Source organism: Cimex lectularius, unplaced genomic scaffold (genome assembly GCF_000648675.2).
Source record: "Cimex lectularius strain Harlan isolate CLEC.00 unplaced genomic scaffold, Clec_2.1 scaffold3, whole genome shotgun sequence".
Lineage (NCBI taxonomy): Eukaryota > Metazoa > Arthropoda > Insecta > Hemiptera > Cimicidae > Cimex > Cimex lectularius.
In genome coordinates, this window is record NW_019392688.1 from 813876 (window position 1) to 830597 (window position 16722).

Below are 16722 nucleotides of genomic sequence, written 5' to 3' on the forward strand. Positions count from 1 at the left end.
CAGGAGCCCTTTATTAAAATAGTTGGCAAAAGGGCTTAGGACAAGGATTTTTCCACTCTCTCTCATTCACTCTGCCAATTAATCCTCTGTCTTTTAGTTGGACTTCGGTTTCAAAAGTGCTAATCAATACGGCTCTCCTCGGTATTCAAATCACCGCCTTTAATTTAAACTGGGGACAATGAGATTAAGCCTGTTCTTTGTTCAGACGGTGAAGGGCGGCGAAAATTGGCACAAGTCTTTTTGGTCGGCCCGACTTCGAATGGATTCTCTTTAATTTTTAAAATAGATTTCTGTTTGTTGTCAATAGGTTTGAGCGGTTGCGAAATGGTTTGTAGATAGGAACAAAACACTGAGAAAAATTTGCATTTTAAAAATTTACATTCACCCATTTGGATAATCACTAGGGTTATTGACATTCCTAACCCCTATCAAACAGCAAATTCATATAAAATTAAATAACATAAACTCTATTGGTGTGTTTTTGGATCCTCGTTTGTCTATTCCAAACATATTGCGAATCACACGCTAATAAATACATTCATTCAAATTAAATAATTTCAACTTACGTCTGAATACATGCGATCATATAAGTTTATCTGTTGCAAGTATCGAATCAATTTATTTTTATAACTACTACTGTGCGCCGCATGAAAGTCATTCCCGTGGTCTTTCTTTGGAGTGGATATGCCCATGTCAGCCTGGTGTGGCCTATCCGCTGACGCGTCAATGTGATTCTTTCATTTGGCCACTTTCTCCAAGATGCACGATTTTATCGACCGTTTAATTCTATGTAGTTTTCTTGGTCGTGGTGGTCCAGCGGTTCTGCATTCTTTCCAGCATTGGTTTATTATTAATATATTATTCCTTTTTTACTAAATAATGATGAAATTTCTTTTAAAATATAAATCAAAATAATAGTGAAACAGAATATTGCCAAAGAAGCATAAATTAATAATATATTTTTATTAAACAAATTTCCACTTTAGAAATTTGTATATTATTAGTAATTCAACGCTTCTTTTATTTATAACATTACTTTTGATGAATACATTTCCAAATTTATTCGCTTTACGTGCATTAAACTAAATTATCCTAGTTACTGCTTTTTTCAGAGATAAATCATTACTATTCAAGTTACAAAATATCGTCACAAGTTAATCCTCTCGTTAAAATTTTATTGCCCCCTTCAACCCCGCTCTCTTTAAGGCAATCTTCTTACCTGTGAAACTGGAGACTTGAAGCCTTGCAGAAAGAGAAGTTTAAAGCAAACGAAGCAGAGCGGGACTCCTTTTTGAAAGGAAAGCAAACACTGGCATACGAGATTCGCTCGCAAACTCCCTTTCTACAGCTAATTGCGACAATTTGAAACAAAACACCACATTTCGTAGGCAGTCAGAATTAATTTTAATGGATAATAAGGCGTAATAATTGTTCATCGCCATAGGAACGACAATTTAAAAAGAAAAAATAGATTTCACTATTAATGTTTATATTAATAACTTAATAATAATAATAATCTTAGCTAATTAGAAGATAGGGTAAGAAGAGGTTGTGGAAATATAAAACTTGTATGAAAAATGTGTTTAAAAGTTAATATTTGTGATTGTAGTTGATATCAACAACGAAATATTATATTATAACTTAGATTTTTGCAAATAAAATCTGTTTTTATCAATCCTCAGTGTTAACTTTTATGAGAAATATCTTTATAGATATTTTGTTGTCAGCGAATATTTTTTCCATTTGTTCCTATATTTTAATCAGCATGAAAATTTGGTCATTTGGTCTATAGATAGCAAAGGTAATTTGGTAATGATATGATATACTCATTAAAATCCTACTTCAGGACTGTAAGAAGTTGGAGAGACTTGAGGAAATTAATAGAGGGAGGCAAGTCGCTGATTTCATTAAGTTGTAATTGTCAAAACGTACTCTGGACATATTCTAATCATTGTTATATAATTTTTTTTATTATTTATAACGGATATCAGGAACTGGTTCCATTTTTTGGCGGCTCGCAACACAAGTGTGAATTTGAGCCCCCGGTGTGCCGCTGTTCTTCCGTCGAAGGAACTCATTTTTGAAGGGAGTTGGGACAAAATTCAGGGTCGCTGAGATCTGATCCCGCCCCTTCCATTGATAAGTGCCGTGCCAATTTCTTTCGATTGCGGCCACCTGTCCCCTTATTCGTCAGAAAAAGTTCCAGCCGGCGGTGGGGATCGAACCCACGACCGCGGGATCGACTAGCCGAGAGTCTGACGCCTTAACCGCTCGACCCGCGGCCCCCTATTATTCATATTACTAAATTTATTTTATATTTTCAACTGAAATGCAACATAAATTTAGTATATGAATAATATAACAATGATTAGAAATATGTCCAGAGTTTGGACGAGAATGATTTTGACATGGATATGTCTTATGGCTGGGGGTCAGTCTGAAAGTTTAACACGGAAAATGTTACCACGACCGTGCGTGTGTGCACTGTTTACCAAGGTTACGCGAGAACGAATTGGTGGGCAGGTGTTTTTAAAGTCAAAATAAGGGCTTAACCGCTTTTGACGCATGTGAGGCGGCGCGATTGATGCTTATGACGCGACGCGATTGACGCTTATGACGCGACGCGATTGCTTCTTATGACGCGACGCGATTGAAACTTATGACGCGACGCGATTGATTCTTATGAAGCGACGCGATTGATTCTTTTGACTCGACGCGATTGACGATTAAGACGCGACGCGATTGACGCTTTTGACGCATGTGACGCAACGCGATTGACGCTTATGATTTGTAATGAGCTTCCAAATAAAAACGATCCTCAAATTAATAAATAAGCGTTCTCTGATAATTTGCAAGTGTGTTTAAATAGCCATCATAAGACATATCCATGTACAGATGTATCTGCATGCAGTGTAGATACTCGATTTGGTCTTCTACGTTTCTTCTTGTATTTTTGGAACAGATTACCTCGAAAATTGGTCGTGTTTGGGATTTTGGAACAAATTTTTGAAAATACGATGTTGATTAGTATGTATCTGTTCATTAATGTGAATTTAATGTATATTTGGGACTCCACGATATTCCGTTTTAGTTTTTTGATGAAAATGTTAAAACTTAAATTGTCGCTGATAGTTTTTGCTAAACGACCATCGAACAGAACCATAAAAAGTCTGTGTTATAAGTAAACGGAGCCAAACAGTGAGGTATCATGCACCACCAATTTTTTTTTTTTTTCAGTCGATCAATCTCTTCATGTTAAATGTAAAATTTACTGTTATAAGCCCTTTCATATAAACGGAGAAAACTCAAAGCCTAACCACTCGGCCACTGCGGCATTTAAAAGTATATTATTTCCTCTTATAAAACGTTTACATTGAGAATTTGAACACGGTAATTGACAAAAGAGGAAGGAGTAAATGTTTTTATTCAATAAAATCGAATAAAATGACACCTTAACCATTTAATTTTTGGTTTGTCAAGAAAATTTGTTCAAACGAGCTGTATGACTAGTCTCTCTTTCAATTGAAGCCGTAGTTGAATGTATCAAAAACCACGTTTTAAAAAAAAAACTTCATTGATTAAATTTAAGCTGTCGCTGATAATCCTAGAAAGAGACAAGATTGTTTATTATTTCCATGATTGGGGCTCTCGATAAATTCAGCAATCATCCACTTCTGAAAGGCTGAATGCATTGAACCAAACTGCGATTTATGTTGATCCTTATTTAAAAAACTAATTGACTAATTTATCAGTTCAAAGAGGTTACTGTGCTCAGTAGTGTTTCGAAAAAACTAAAAATGAAATATTTTCAAATTACTCATAAGGAGGTAGTGAAAAAGAGATATCATAACGTTTGCACATGGCTAGGGGTTGGTTTGATTTCAGGACGGGATGATTTAGTGTCGCCGGGGCGCATTTACAGTCTCAAAGCGGTCTCATACGGCCCTTTTTGTTGGCTTATCCGAACGAGGGAGAAGACGGATGCATCGGCAAAGCCATTACGTGCAAGGTGAATGGGGAAAGGCGTTTTCTGATATAATCGAGTTAAAAAGAGGGATTTTTCCCCCATCGTAAATAACACTTCACGGTCGATTTAAATATTCACGAGAAAAAACGAAAATTGGCCTTCTCCGAAAATTCTTTCGAGAAACGTTTGGAATGAGATTTTTAGCATTTTGAAAAATGTTGACCTTTTTCTTTTTTAAATAAATTTATATTAATATGTTATTATTACATGTTGCGTTTATGTACTAATGTTCTTAACGAATAAATATAAAAGCAATACATGAAAGCACTCATAAAAGCAATACAAAAAAAAGTTTGCTAAAAAAAAATTTCATATTGCTTTCACGAAAAAAAAAAAAAAAAATTTTAAGCATAGTTTACTTGAAAAATATTTGATTTTTAAAAGTCTATTAGTGATTGGTAAACTTTGATAGCTTTTCCTATATTCTTATCTCAATGTACATAAAGAATACGACAAAATGATATGTTCACATTGTTCATTTGAGAAAATAGAACGGGGAAATTAAAATATTAAAAAAACCAGGAAAATTTCAACTTTCAAATTTTTTGGCGAAACCAAGCCCTATTCACAAGAAGTGGCGGATACCTTTCGATATTTTTGTGTGTAAAGTCAACAAAAAAGTTTAGTCCAAATCAGTGACACACCAACCTGGTCGTCCCCTTGTAATATTTTGTATATTTTACTTTAAAACGAATTTTACTTTTTTGCTTTGTATATTTTACTCTGCGACACAGTCGTAATGTAGAATGGGTGGATGAAATATCTAGTCCGCACTTCAAATCAAAACATATTTATTATAGATATTTCTTAAACGATTAAATTATTAGCAATAATTTCAAAGAACTGTTGAACAGGGTATATTCATCACAAACTTGATAAATTTGCTTTCTTTGCAAATTTACCTTTTCCCTGATCCTTTTTTATTTATAATTGTAAATATTAACGCTCATATCAATCACGTCAAGTTAATTTGTCTATTTCTATCTCACTCTTTCTCTATTGCTAACTTTTAACGTTGCAATGCTGTAAAATGATATATTCATAGTTGATTTGAACAAATAGCACGAAAAATTTTTTTTCAAAACGGTAAAATGTGACCTTAAAAAAAAACAAAGGCCAATCACAAGAAGTGCCGGATATGTGTCTGATATTTTGGAGTGTCGAATCACCAAAAAACGTTTCGTTCAAATGCGTGATACACTAACCTGGTATACATACATATATCATAAAAATACAAAGGCAATTGAACAGAAAAACCATCCCTAACCATCCCTAAAAAAATAAGAAAAAATGTGTTGGATCATTTTTTCTTATTTTTTACCAGCTGAATTTTTACGAGGATATTGTACAAATATTCGAAGATGAGGAAAATAAGATAACAGATCAATAGGTTGTTTCGTTAATCGCCAGCATCGTTCCGATAGGAGCGATTTTCTTGGCACAAGGAAAAATTATAAGGTGAAAGTAGCATGTATTGCAGAAACATAATTTTCAGTTTGTGCAATGAAAAAGCATTTTATTTAAATTTTATTGATTATTTTTATTAGACGAGGCTACGGTGTTTAAATTGATTTAGGATATTGATATGGTACAAGTAAGTATAATATAGATCGCCGATTCCAAGTTTGTTTGCGCAGGGGTCCGAGCTAATGGATTAGTCCGGTGTCTGTTTGTCTTTGTAGAAAGCTCTAATATAAATAATTGCTTTCTAAATAGACGGACGGTTACACCCCGACGCGTTTTCCACGTTCATATCTCAACTGGGGATTTATTTGGATTTAACCACTACCAGGGAGTCTCGGTAACGGCGGGCAACGCTGCATGCGGGCGTCTCATCGATCTTAAAGCGGCGTGGATCAACTTGTTCTACCTTGAGTTTTACGAGGGAGAAGCACTTCCGATCAGATTTATGAGCTTGAAATCTTCTTCGGAAACTTTTCAAGTCGGAATTTTTCCAAAGGGCCGACTATAGCCATTCATGAAAAAAGACACATAAACAAACATATAAATGATGGCGTCAAGCAAACTTTTTCTTTTGTTCGTCACAGGACATTTTCACGTTAACTGATAATAAATTTGAACTTCCGACAGGTTCATCTTTTGGGATATTGATTTCTACTGTTAAAACGTTTTAGATTTTGTGAAAATGTTTTAATGGAGCGATCAGCTAGAAAATTTTGACATTTTTAAAATCATTTTAAAAGTTAATGTACAAAACAGTTTAAAAAAATGAACCCAACCTATAGGAAAAATTTATACCTCATTGTAATGGAATTATACTTGATAAATTGAAGCTGTTTGTAAGAGTTTACCCTCCTTAAAATAGGGTAATGTTTGTCCGACAACATTTATTTTCTTTTGAGTACTCATGCCCAGTTATTAATGCATTTTTGTGTGTAAACTCTAATATATAAACAGAAAGAATGTACTCACGCAAAGAAAACCGTTATAGGCAACTTTTTGTTTATGTTTGTTTAACGGCTGAAGGAAATAAATAGAGAACCTCGTTTAATTTCTTGTTAAACGTAATTATTTCATTAGACGTTAATCCATTTTTGAACATAAAAATATTTAAAAGATGTACTCGCTAGGATAAAATTATGTACTCGTATATACAATATATATTTATTAGTCTGTTGACCAAATTAATTCATCTTTTTATGTAAGGCTTTGGTTGAAATGAAAAAGTTAGTGCCACGAGTGGGATTCGAACCCACGACCTTCGGCTCAATACGCCGCTGCTCTACCACTTGAGCTGTCGTGACTTGATCGATTGTATTTTACACATTATTTTTTTGCCCTGTCATAACCGTATCTACTCTACATTTTTTCTTTTGCTGCCATTTTTTACATCTAGAGTCGGTGACTTAGAATAAAATGATCTACCGATCGTTTCACTCAAATGTCGGGTAACGTCTTCCACAACGAACTTGTCGCAGCAAAGGGTCCTAACGCAAAAACAGTACGTTTAGCACATTCACAAACACCACATATACAGGGAGTCAAACTCCTCATCTAAATCCAACCTAAATTCGATAGGTTTGTGGGGTCGATAGATGGTCAGTTTGGGTATATACTCACGTAACCAGACGCTAATAAATACTCTCATACTCAAAAAAAAGTGACCTCGATTAAGGAGCTACATATGTTCGTAGATTCTGATCTATGTTTGTTATTAGTATAATTTTTTATGGATATGCCAGTAAGCTAAAGACAGACATCATAAAAGTAATCTAAATAATTGTTGAAGATGCTTGTTACATTCCTTCTTTTTTAGTAATAATCTTGATACAAAAGTTAATTAATAAAATGAAGAATAATCTCTTCTGTTTAATGTGCCACCACTGCCTGCCAAGTGCCGCTATTGACTTTAACTGCCACATCTCCACCCTTCGAGTCCTGTTCTTGTCCTTATACATTGCAACCAAGAACTTTCCATTGCATACTAGGAGACAGTTTTGTCTCCGAATATGAGCCTATATCATTGTTATATTTAGTTAAAAAACCAATTAGTTTATGAGTTTTATCTTTAAAATAATTACCTCAATGGGGTGGAGTCATAAATTAAAAGAGAAGATTGCTTTTGTGATTAAGGCCAGTTTCAAGATAGCATCTGGGTCGGTATGAAAAACAAAAAGTTTAATTGGGACAATATTTAATATTTCGTGTTTGTTGTAAAAAACTGATTGATTTACTTTAAAGGTTTTATTCTTTCTAGGTGGGAAAACTTAAGAGCGACATACTTGAATACAAATTGCACTGTTGTAAATTAAATTTAATCATCTTTTTTTCTTCTTCCTCACTTCCGTCTTTCTTCTAATTACGCGGTTCTCTATTTATCAGTTCAGTAGATTTCCTCCTTCCGACCACCTCCCATCGACAAAAATGGCTAACGAGGGTCAAAACCGAATAATTAAGGTTTGACTTTAATTAGAAATGGAAGTGGAATTAAGAATAAAGTTTTCGGCGGCTCAATTTGCATGTTGACAACAATGGTCGGTAATCCTATGCATATTTCATCCCCGCCATCCGGCTGCCGCTTCTCGTTATTCACCCGATTTTCTTGAAAAGCCGCCTTATAAAACGCAAACTCAAACTACGTGCTGTGTTTGGTATAACAAAATTACCTGCAGTATTCCTACTGAGGAGATGGGTTTAATTAATCACATAGTTGCTGTAAAAAATCATTTTTTATTTGGTTTTTACTATCTTTGAGTCTTATCCTCGATCCGCCACCATTTTACATTACTCACAATTAATTTATATCCTTTATTCATTATTTTATTATATATTTTGTATATAGTTTGAAAACCTGTGCTGGTTATCCAGAAAAGTTCTGACCTAAATATTGTCATGTCACGATTAATCAGAACAGGTACCGAGTTGAGATTGGAATGTAAAAAAATGAAGCGTGTGTCCGTCCGACTATTTAAAAATCAATTATTTAAGCTGCTTTTGATAGTTAACGGCGTTCCCTAAGAACAAGAAGATGCCACAATAATCCATTATCTCGCACACTTTCGCACATATACTTAAAACTGGCCTTCGAAATATATTAGGTGCTTGACAAAATGACGTTCATTAGACAAAAATGATTTATCTATATAAAAAATACTGTCTATCAATTATCCATAACGCAATTTTGAAAAAAATACATCTCTCAAACAATTCTTTATCAAGGATTTTCTTCACCCTGGAATTTAAGATCGTCTGAGCATATCTCTTTAGAAAACGATTTAAATTATCAGGTTTGAAATGCTTTGAGGAGAATAAAACTGTGTCCGGTCCAACTTAATCACAATAATTCCCGATTGGATCAAGATAATTCAATATAAGGACGCCATATGTCTTTATGTTGTGGAACAATTGTTAGGTGAATGTAAAGAGTATAAAGCCGAGTTTTTTCCTGTTTTAGATGAGTGGCTAGCAAAACATAATTTGGAAATATCGCACTCGGAAATCATGAACCTTGATGAAATTGCTGAAATACGGTAGAACTATTGGGTTGGCGTTTTAACAGAACGAACAGACTGCCATAAAAAATTAAAATGTAAGGGAAATTAGAAAAATAGGGGGGGGGGAACCGTTTGTTCGAAAAACTGTCGTTACTGGCTTATTATAATTAGCAAGAGCGACTTCGATATCTAAGCTCTACTTGCTATTAATTTTTTTTAAATTTTAAATTAAATTAACACCTAAGGTGAACTGTTAATATATTAAATGGTCGTTTTATTGACGTAATTTGTTCTTCAATTTAGGAAAAGAGAAGTTGATGTTCGAAACCGAACCGGTCTGTTTAGATCGGCCATTCAATAATGCAGAATACACACTCATATGGAAGAAGCTTATAATATTTGGTTAACAATTTAAAATTTCATCGAGTAAATTAAAATTTATTAATTATTCGGAGATCGGAGGTACGGTCTGATATGACGTAGGTTTTAGAAAAACATTTCCTCTATCGTGCCAACGTTTCGATCTTTATTGAGATCATCTTCAGGGCCTAGGATTTACAAACACATCTACATGCATTTGTTAAATTTAAACAATGTTTGTAAATCCCAGGACCTGAAGATTATTTCAATAAAGATCGAAACGTTGGCACGCTAAAGAAAATGTTTTTCTAAAACCTACGTCACACCAGACCGTATCTCACAATAATCATTGACTAACGGTTACTAAACACCCCACATTAAAATTTATTTTTGAAAAATCGACGTTTACATGTATTTTTTCAGCATTATTATTTGTAAATAAATGGTAAGGGTACAGCGTAGACAACGTGCTCGATATTTCTTGGACCTTATTTCAGTAGGGAGTGTTTTCCGGCTGTACCATTAACAGGAGATTCTCAGTTGAAGCTGGTCTGAAATACGTTTTATTCGGAGAAACCAGAGGACAATAGGAGGCCCAAGGGCTATACCTTACAGCCCTAAATAGAAAATATCGAATTCCCTTAAGGGTCTCCTGGTTAAAGAAACCATACTCTATGCCCCTGGTGTACGCATGAATGAAAAACAAGATCCGGGTTTTTTCCATTATCCAGAGTTGATTGGAGCCAACCACCCTTTGCCCTGATATCGATGTTTGAGTTTGTACAGATGTTCAATGCGAACTCGAAAAGAAATTTGACCTCTGGTAACAATCCTTTTGCCAAATCTGCCATTTTTTCGGAATGCAAATTTTACTTTATTGATTCCGACTTCTCCGTGTTTTTTCGTAGTTAATAACGTAAACACTGCGGATATGATTCTATATGAAAAGATTAAGTTGAAAGAAAAAAGAACGAAACCACGGATATTCACTTTATGATTACATACGTTCGTTCTATTGTAAAAGACAGGTCATAATTCTCTTTCTCTGTCAATAAAAAAGTTAATTTGATCATTAATTTTCAAAAACATTCATCAAGGGTCATTTTCCAACCTGAAGTAATTACATTTCTATCATTTGTTCAATCAAATGTTCTTATTTATTAAGTTGTAATTAATTACGGGAGTAAATTGGTTTACTACAATTGCAAAACATCGAAAGCAAATAATGAAATGACCGTTTATTTAAATACATGTACGTTAACAGAGACCTTGTATTAATTTTTTTGCTCATTATTCTTAAAACCAACTCTACAGCATTCACGGAACTGTTTAAGCATGACTAACATTTGGTATTATACTGACGAAACGAGAAAGAAAGAGAGAGAGAGAGAGAGAGAGAGAGAGAGAGAGAGAGAGTGAGTGAGAGGCGACATACGTATTGATGATTGAGATCAAATGTAAATTATTCGATTTACCGATGGATAATAGCTAGGAAAATAGATATATAAATAAAAGGATAACAGCTGTAAGAAAAGTAAGAAAAATATACGAAGGGGGCGTTGGTGGCTGCAACGTTTAGACGTTGACACGGCGCTCATCACTGTAAAGTAAAGGTCCCGGGGTCGAATCCAGGCGCCCTGCATTCGAACTCGGCATATTTACAAATGGGTTTTTTTTTCAAAAACAGCAGCACCCTGAGAGTTGATATGACCTTTGCTGTTGCGAACCCTCGTAAAAAAATATAAAAATATAACAATATATTTGTTCCACAAATAAATATGTTTAGACAAATACTTTCTACATTCCAAAAACTAATACATTTTTTGCGCATGGTTAAAATAAAGGGTATTGGAAATTATTTCGACTAAAAATATTTTGTTACAGTAATATTGACTCTCATTTTTAGTGAAAATAAAAATTGTTTCATCAACACAATACAATGTTTTTGAGGTTTCTTTTTAAAAATTAAATTATTATTTGTTCTTTCCAATATTTTTTGGGTTCGTTTTAGGGATGGTTAAGATAGTACCGGTTTTTGGTTTAACTAACTAACCATTCAAAGTCTTCGAATTTTGCAGTTCAAACTCAGTAAGATTAAGCCCTGCAAAACTCTTTTTAGAGCCTAGAAAGATTAAAGAAAAATTACTATCTTTATATGTTTACTTCTTAATTTATAACGAATCAAATTGTTAAGAGATCGTGAGATGCGGTCTGGTGTGACGTAGGTTTTAGAAAAACAGTCACTAAACATCACACAAAATAATAGAAAATTTGAATTCTACTATCGAATTTAAAAAAATCCTCTCTCTTTCCGGCAAATTTCGCCAAAACATATTTCTTATAACTAACTAATCTGTTACTATATTGGCAAAGAGCTCGATTTTGTCGTTTTTAAACTGAACTTGTTTCAAATATTTTAGTTCATTTATTTTCACCTTGATAAAAATTGATTTTTCGGTATTCATCGCCTATATAGTCAGAATAAATAGGTAGTCTGCGGATAGTATAATAATTTTGTTGGTACAGAATATTCTGTGGAGAATAGTGTTTATTTTTTGAACTATTTAAATAATATATTTAGCTCGAACAACTTTGTATAAATATCATGTTACATCTAGAAAATAAATAATTCTCATGGAAATTTTAGGTATTAGGTACAGAGATGCCTCAAAGTTACAGTAGGAATACATTTCCAACTTCGACTGATTCATATTACTTGCAATAAACTCCCACCGTTTGTTACGTAGCTTGTTAGGCGGGCCCTTTTATTCGTCAGCTCGGCTCCGCTACATCCTCTCAGAGACTAGGTCGAGTTTTTGAATTCCTCCCTATTTCAACCCCTCTCGTTAAGCAGCGGGGCGCCTTATTTCTCAACTCGTTACTGACTCGGGGTGGGAGCGAAGATTGGACGGGGGGCTATGAGATTATTGTCGAGCCACTCCTCCACACATCCCCTTCAATCCAGCCCAATTTCAGTATTCCGTAACAATTTTTGAAAAGTGTAACGAAAGACCAACATATTTTTATTAGCAGTTTAAGAAAAAACTCAAATAAAATCAATTTACCTGTCTACCTCGATCAGAGAATCATTTCTTTCACTGGACTTGTTTTTCCAATTAGCTTTCAACTAGAGAAATTCTTTTTAAGAAAGTTTCTATTTGGACATAAAATATGCGACCAATACCAAAAACATCACATGTCATGTAAAAACCGGTCGATGTATTCGACTAGATAGTTATGCGTTGCGGCAGTTGGCGTCGGATCAGGTTGTTGGACTTGTTTATCCAACTGTTTCTTATGAAAAATAATAGAGAGATAAAAATTCAGATATTTTCCGTTTCAAAGCTATTTTCATCTAGGAGTTTTATTTTCTAAGTTGTATCTTATATTTGTTTTCCTGTTAAAGAGAACTTTTATAAATTACAACGTAGCAACAACGTTCAGCTTTATTGTTAATAAGAGACTTTTTTCGTCAGAAGTGGATTTGTATGAAATTTTTTTTTATTCTTGTGAAAGAACTAAATACGTACATTAAATATTTTACGTATCTCCAGGAGAAAACTAAATATCATTAAATTGAATCATTTTTATTTGTTAGCCTAAAGGCTGGCAAATTATATTGGTCATTATCAGCCCTTCCTTTGCTTTTCTTTTCTTGTATTCTTTATTATTACTATTTTATCTTTCTGTTTATCTAGCAAGGTTATGGTATTATATGGCATAATGATAACCGACTTTCACGATTCTTTATCCTACAGCTATCCTATCTGTACCTCAGTGCCTCGTCAATTGCGGATAAAATAATACAAATATCAAATAAGGAACATACATAAACACAGAAACACGATAAAACATGATAATTGGTTAACGTTCAGACCACCACAGAATATTCTATAGTCCTCGAGGTATTTAGGCATGACCCTATTATTCATACGAATAAGTCATATTTAGACACCAAAATTGTATTATCATTGTGTCATTTACTTTAGTCTACATGTAGTAACAGTTAAAACTGAAAAATTCAATAAAACCGTTAAAATATAATATATGTAATTGTAGATGAAACGCAGGTACAAATTAATATTAAAATGAAAAAGGAGAAAGAAAAAAAAGGAAGCTTTATTGTAAAAAAGGTAGAATATATGAAATACGGCGCTGTCAATAGACTAAACCTTCACGACCTCCCTTCGTTGCTGGCTTAGCGTAATCAAACAGCCGTAATTTCGAACAAATTTTATTTGCTGTCAACCCTACTTACTATCAGAGTAATTAATTGTATTTATCTTACTCTCTTTTTCTTGAGTTGTTCTCTTCGATATTTTTATCTTTATATTTCATTCAGCGATAGTTCAGGGTAATAAGGGATCATGACAAATATTACGTAAGTCTAGTCCAAGTTTGTTAACCTGTATGGTTTTGTGTTGTCATATGGAATATAATATTTTTATTAATTCAAAAAAAGCTATGTAATTGAACTAAACATTATGAATAAAAAGCTGTAAATGAGAAACACATCGGAATCCACGAAATATAAAAGGTTGCTTTTTGTAAACTAATTTTACAAACGTAACTCATTTCTAAGCGTTGAAATAAACGAACTTTTCTGACCTTTGACAGTTTGTTTTATTAGGTGATACACTGTGCGTTTTTTGTAGAGCTTTATAAACTTCGATCCAAACCATCTGTTTATCCAACGGCTGTTTATAATGCGTCGCATACGTTCCAGACTATCATGTGTTATCCAGTAACATTACATTTAAAACTGATATTTAAATAGATAGCAGATGACCATTTTTAACGTTATTGTTAAACCAGGAAAAACATAGTGTAAATACTTTACTCCCTATATCTCACTCCGTATATTATTGCAGCAGCAGTGTTTTTGAAATACGATATAAATGTAGTTTTATAATTATGTATTTTTTACTTTGAACAATTATTTTTCAATATCAATGAGTGATTTTTTACAGTGTTTATCTAGACAAGTTATGGTTATATATATGTTATATGTATATTTAACATTAACGTTAAACCACCAGTGTAAATACTTTACTGCCTTTATCTCACTCTGTATATTATTGAAGCAGCAGTGGTTTTGAAAAACGATATAAATTAGTTCTTTAATTAAGTTTTTTTTTACTTTGAACACATACAATATTAACTTAACGCGTGATTTTTTTTCAATATTTATCTAGACAAGTTATATATGTTTGTTGTTTTATATTTTCAATAAGAAAGTCTCCTGTAAATAGACAGGAAAACAAAACAAAAACTCACAATAACTGGAATGACAAACGAGACTTACGTGTTACTTGCAAACAGCAATGTTTAGGAAAATCTCAAACCACGCAATCCTTTCAAACGCCTTCGAATAAGTATCTTCGATTTTGTCTTTTCCAGTCAACACCCAGACTGTAGTTGTGACAAGCCGTTTCGGAGAGAAGTGTGGAAAAAAATTTCTGTCAGAAAACAGGTGAAGCCCGTCCCATTCGTGGGAAAGAGAAAATTAGTGTTCCAGCATGGATTCCCATTCGTTCGTTCTTTCAAACACATATATTTTAAACTTTAACAATGTATGTACGTAATATTTTTTTTATATGTGCATCTTTCTAACATGGGGACAAAATTAGATTTTGGCTTCCGTTTATGGTAATTTCGACTGTATCATGGTTCAGACACAAGTTCAAGAGCCAACGCACCCTTCCAATATAAAAAAATAATAAAACTCAAATCTTTCAACAGAGTACTCGACAGTTTTTAAATATATATTTTTTTAAATATACTTGACATGGTAGTTATTTAATGCTTATGCATATATAGAAGATTTGCTTTTCTTTTTAAAGACTGTAAACATTTTGGGAAAATAATAAGTTATTTAGTACACCAGCATGATTTTATCTTTAAAACAAGACAAAACAACAAGTGGTTTTTCATTGAAGAATTAAATTAAAAAGTAACAGTTTTCACGGCGAATTTTGCCAAGTTTCTTGCAAGAACTTTTCCCTTTCAATTAGTACACCTGGATAGATCAAAAGTTTCAGACTTTATTGTAACAATTTGTTTAACGAATTTTTTTGGTTTCAGGTGAGGTGGAGAGGCTCCTCAGAGAATATAGGCAAAACCAAGAGCTCGTTAGAAACATCGGAGCGCACTATTACCAAATTATATACCCCGTCCAACTTAGGCACCATGAGAAGATGGGAATCTCCACGAGGGAGGTAGGGACATCCAAGGTAAGTGTAGCCTTTTTTTGTATTTTGTTCTTGGTGTATTAAAGGGATGAAGCAAGTCTATCCCTATGCTGTTTGCCCTTTAGTTGGAAACTGAATTAACATTGCGAAATTCTAAGCAACGGTAGAAGTTAGACTTAATCAGCATTCCAGAGCTGTGTTATATCCTTGAACTTTTGTTTAAGTTGATGTCGATTCGAGTAAAAGCCAACAACAGGCTTTTTTTTTAATTTAGCATCTTTAAAAAAATTAAAATTTTTGTCTCAGTTTAATTCATTTTTGCAAATGTAACATATTTTTGTTCTATGTTTCTAATAATTATTAAAAATAATATTGACAGTAAACATGAAAAGAAAACGATTGTTAAGGCAATAAAGGAGGAAAGAGGTAGAATTGGAAAATAATAAATCTGGAGAGAAATTTCGTATGTTACGATCATTAAAAATGATTGTATCCACATTACTCTGTCAGTTATTTGATCATTGGGCGATGAGACATATCCGACAGATCCCTTTGAAACCAGTTTCTAATCCTCCGTCACCGCCCTAATTGACGCCCGGGGGCCATCACCCTAAGTACCGGACTTAAGTCGACCCTCCCAACGCTTCCACTGTAATAGGTTCCCCTCCAAGCCCCCAAAATCCAAGTATCGCCCAACTCTGAGGCTCATCTCGTCGCATTGATCTCTAATACATGTTTTGGCCCGCGTTTCGGCCAAAAGCTTCGATCCAAAGATAGACGACGAACGGATCTCCACGGTCTGTCTTCCTCCCGCAGTGGTTCCATCAATAGAATATAACTCATAGTTATGTCTCCTACAAACACTGTTCCACTCCAGTCACTTCATTGTCCCATGGCCATAAATCTTCCACGTTTCCCTAATGGAATTTCAAACGCTCATTAAAACACAATGAGTCGTAAATCCATAGTTTGACCATCATCTTTGGTAAATCTGTTTACAGGAAAATTCGTTAGTATTTATGTCCAGTAACTCGTAGTCGGATAAAAAGTTGGGAACAACTTGACCGATTTAACTTAATTGGAGATCCAGGGTGCCACTGAAAATATACTGTATATATGTACCCAATGAAAAGGCCCACCACTGCTATTTTCTTTACTTTCCGTCCAAATTAGGCCGCAATTTTTTTGG

The 16722-nt window shown here is 33.8% G+C and overlaps 1 protein-coding gene across 14 annotated transcripts in view; it reads left to right on the forward strand.

The window, feature by feature from the left end:
* LOC106662262 (disintegrin and metalloproteinase domain-containing protein 11) overlaps window positions 1–16722 on the forward strand; it is an 880166-nt gene that overhangs the window by 636621 nt on the left and 226823 nt on the right. For all 14 annotated transcript variants that reach the window (XM_014386216.2, XM_014386212.2, XM_024225839.1 and 11 more), the window contains one exon: window positions 15427–15575. In XM_014386216.2, coding sequence (XP_014241702.2) covers window positions 15427–15575 — 149 coding nt within the window. The remainder of the gene's footprint in view (window positions 1–15426; window positions 15576–16722) is intronic.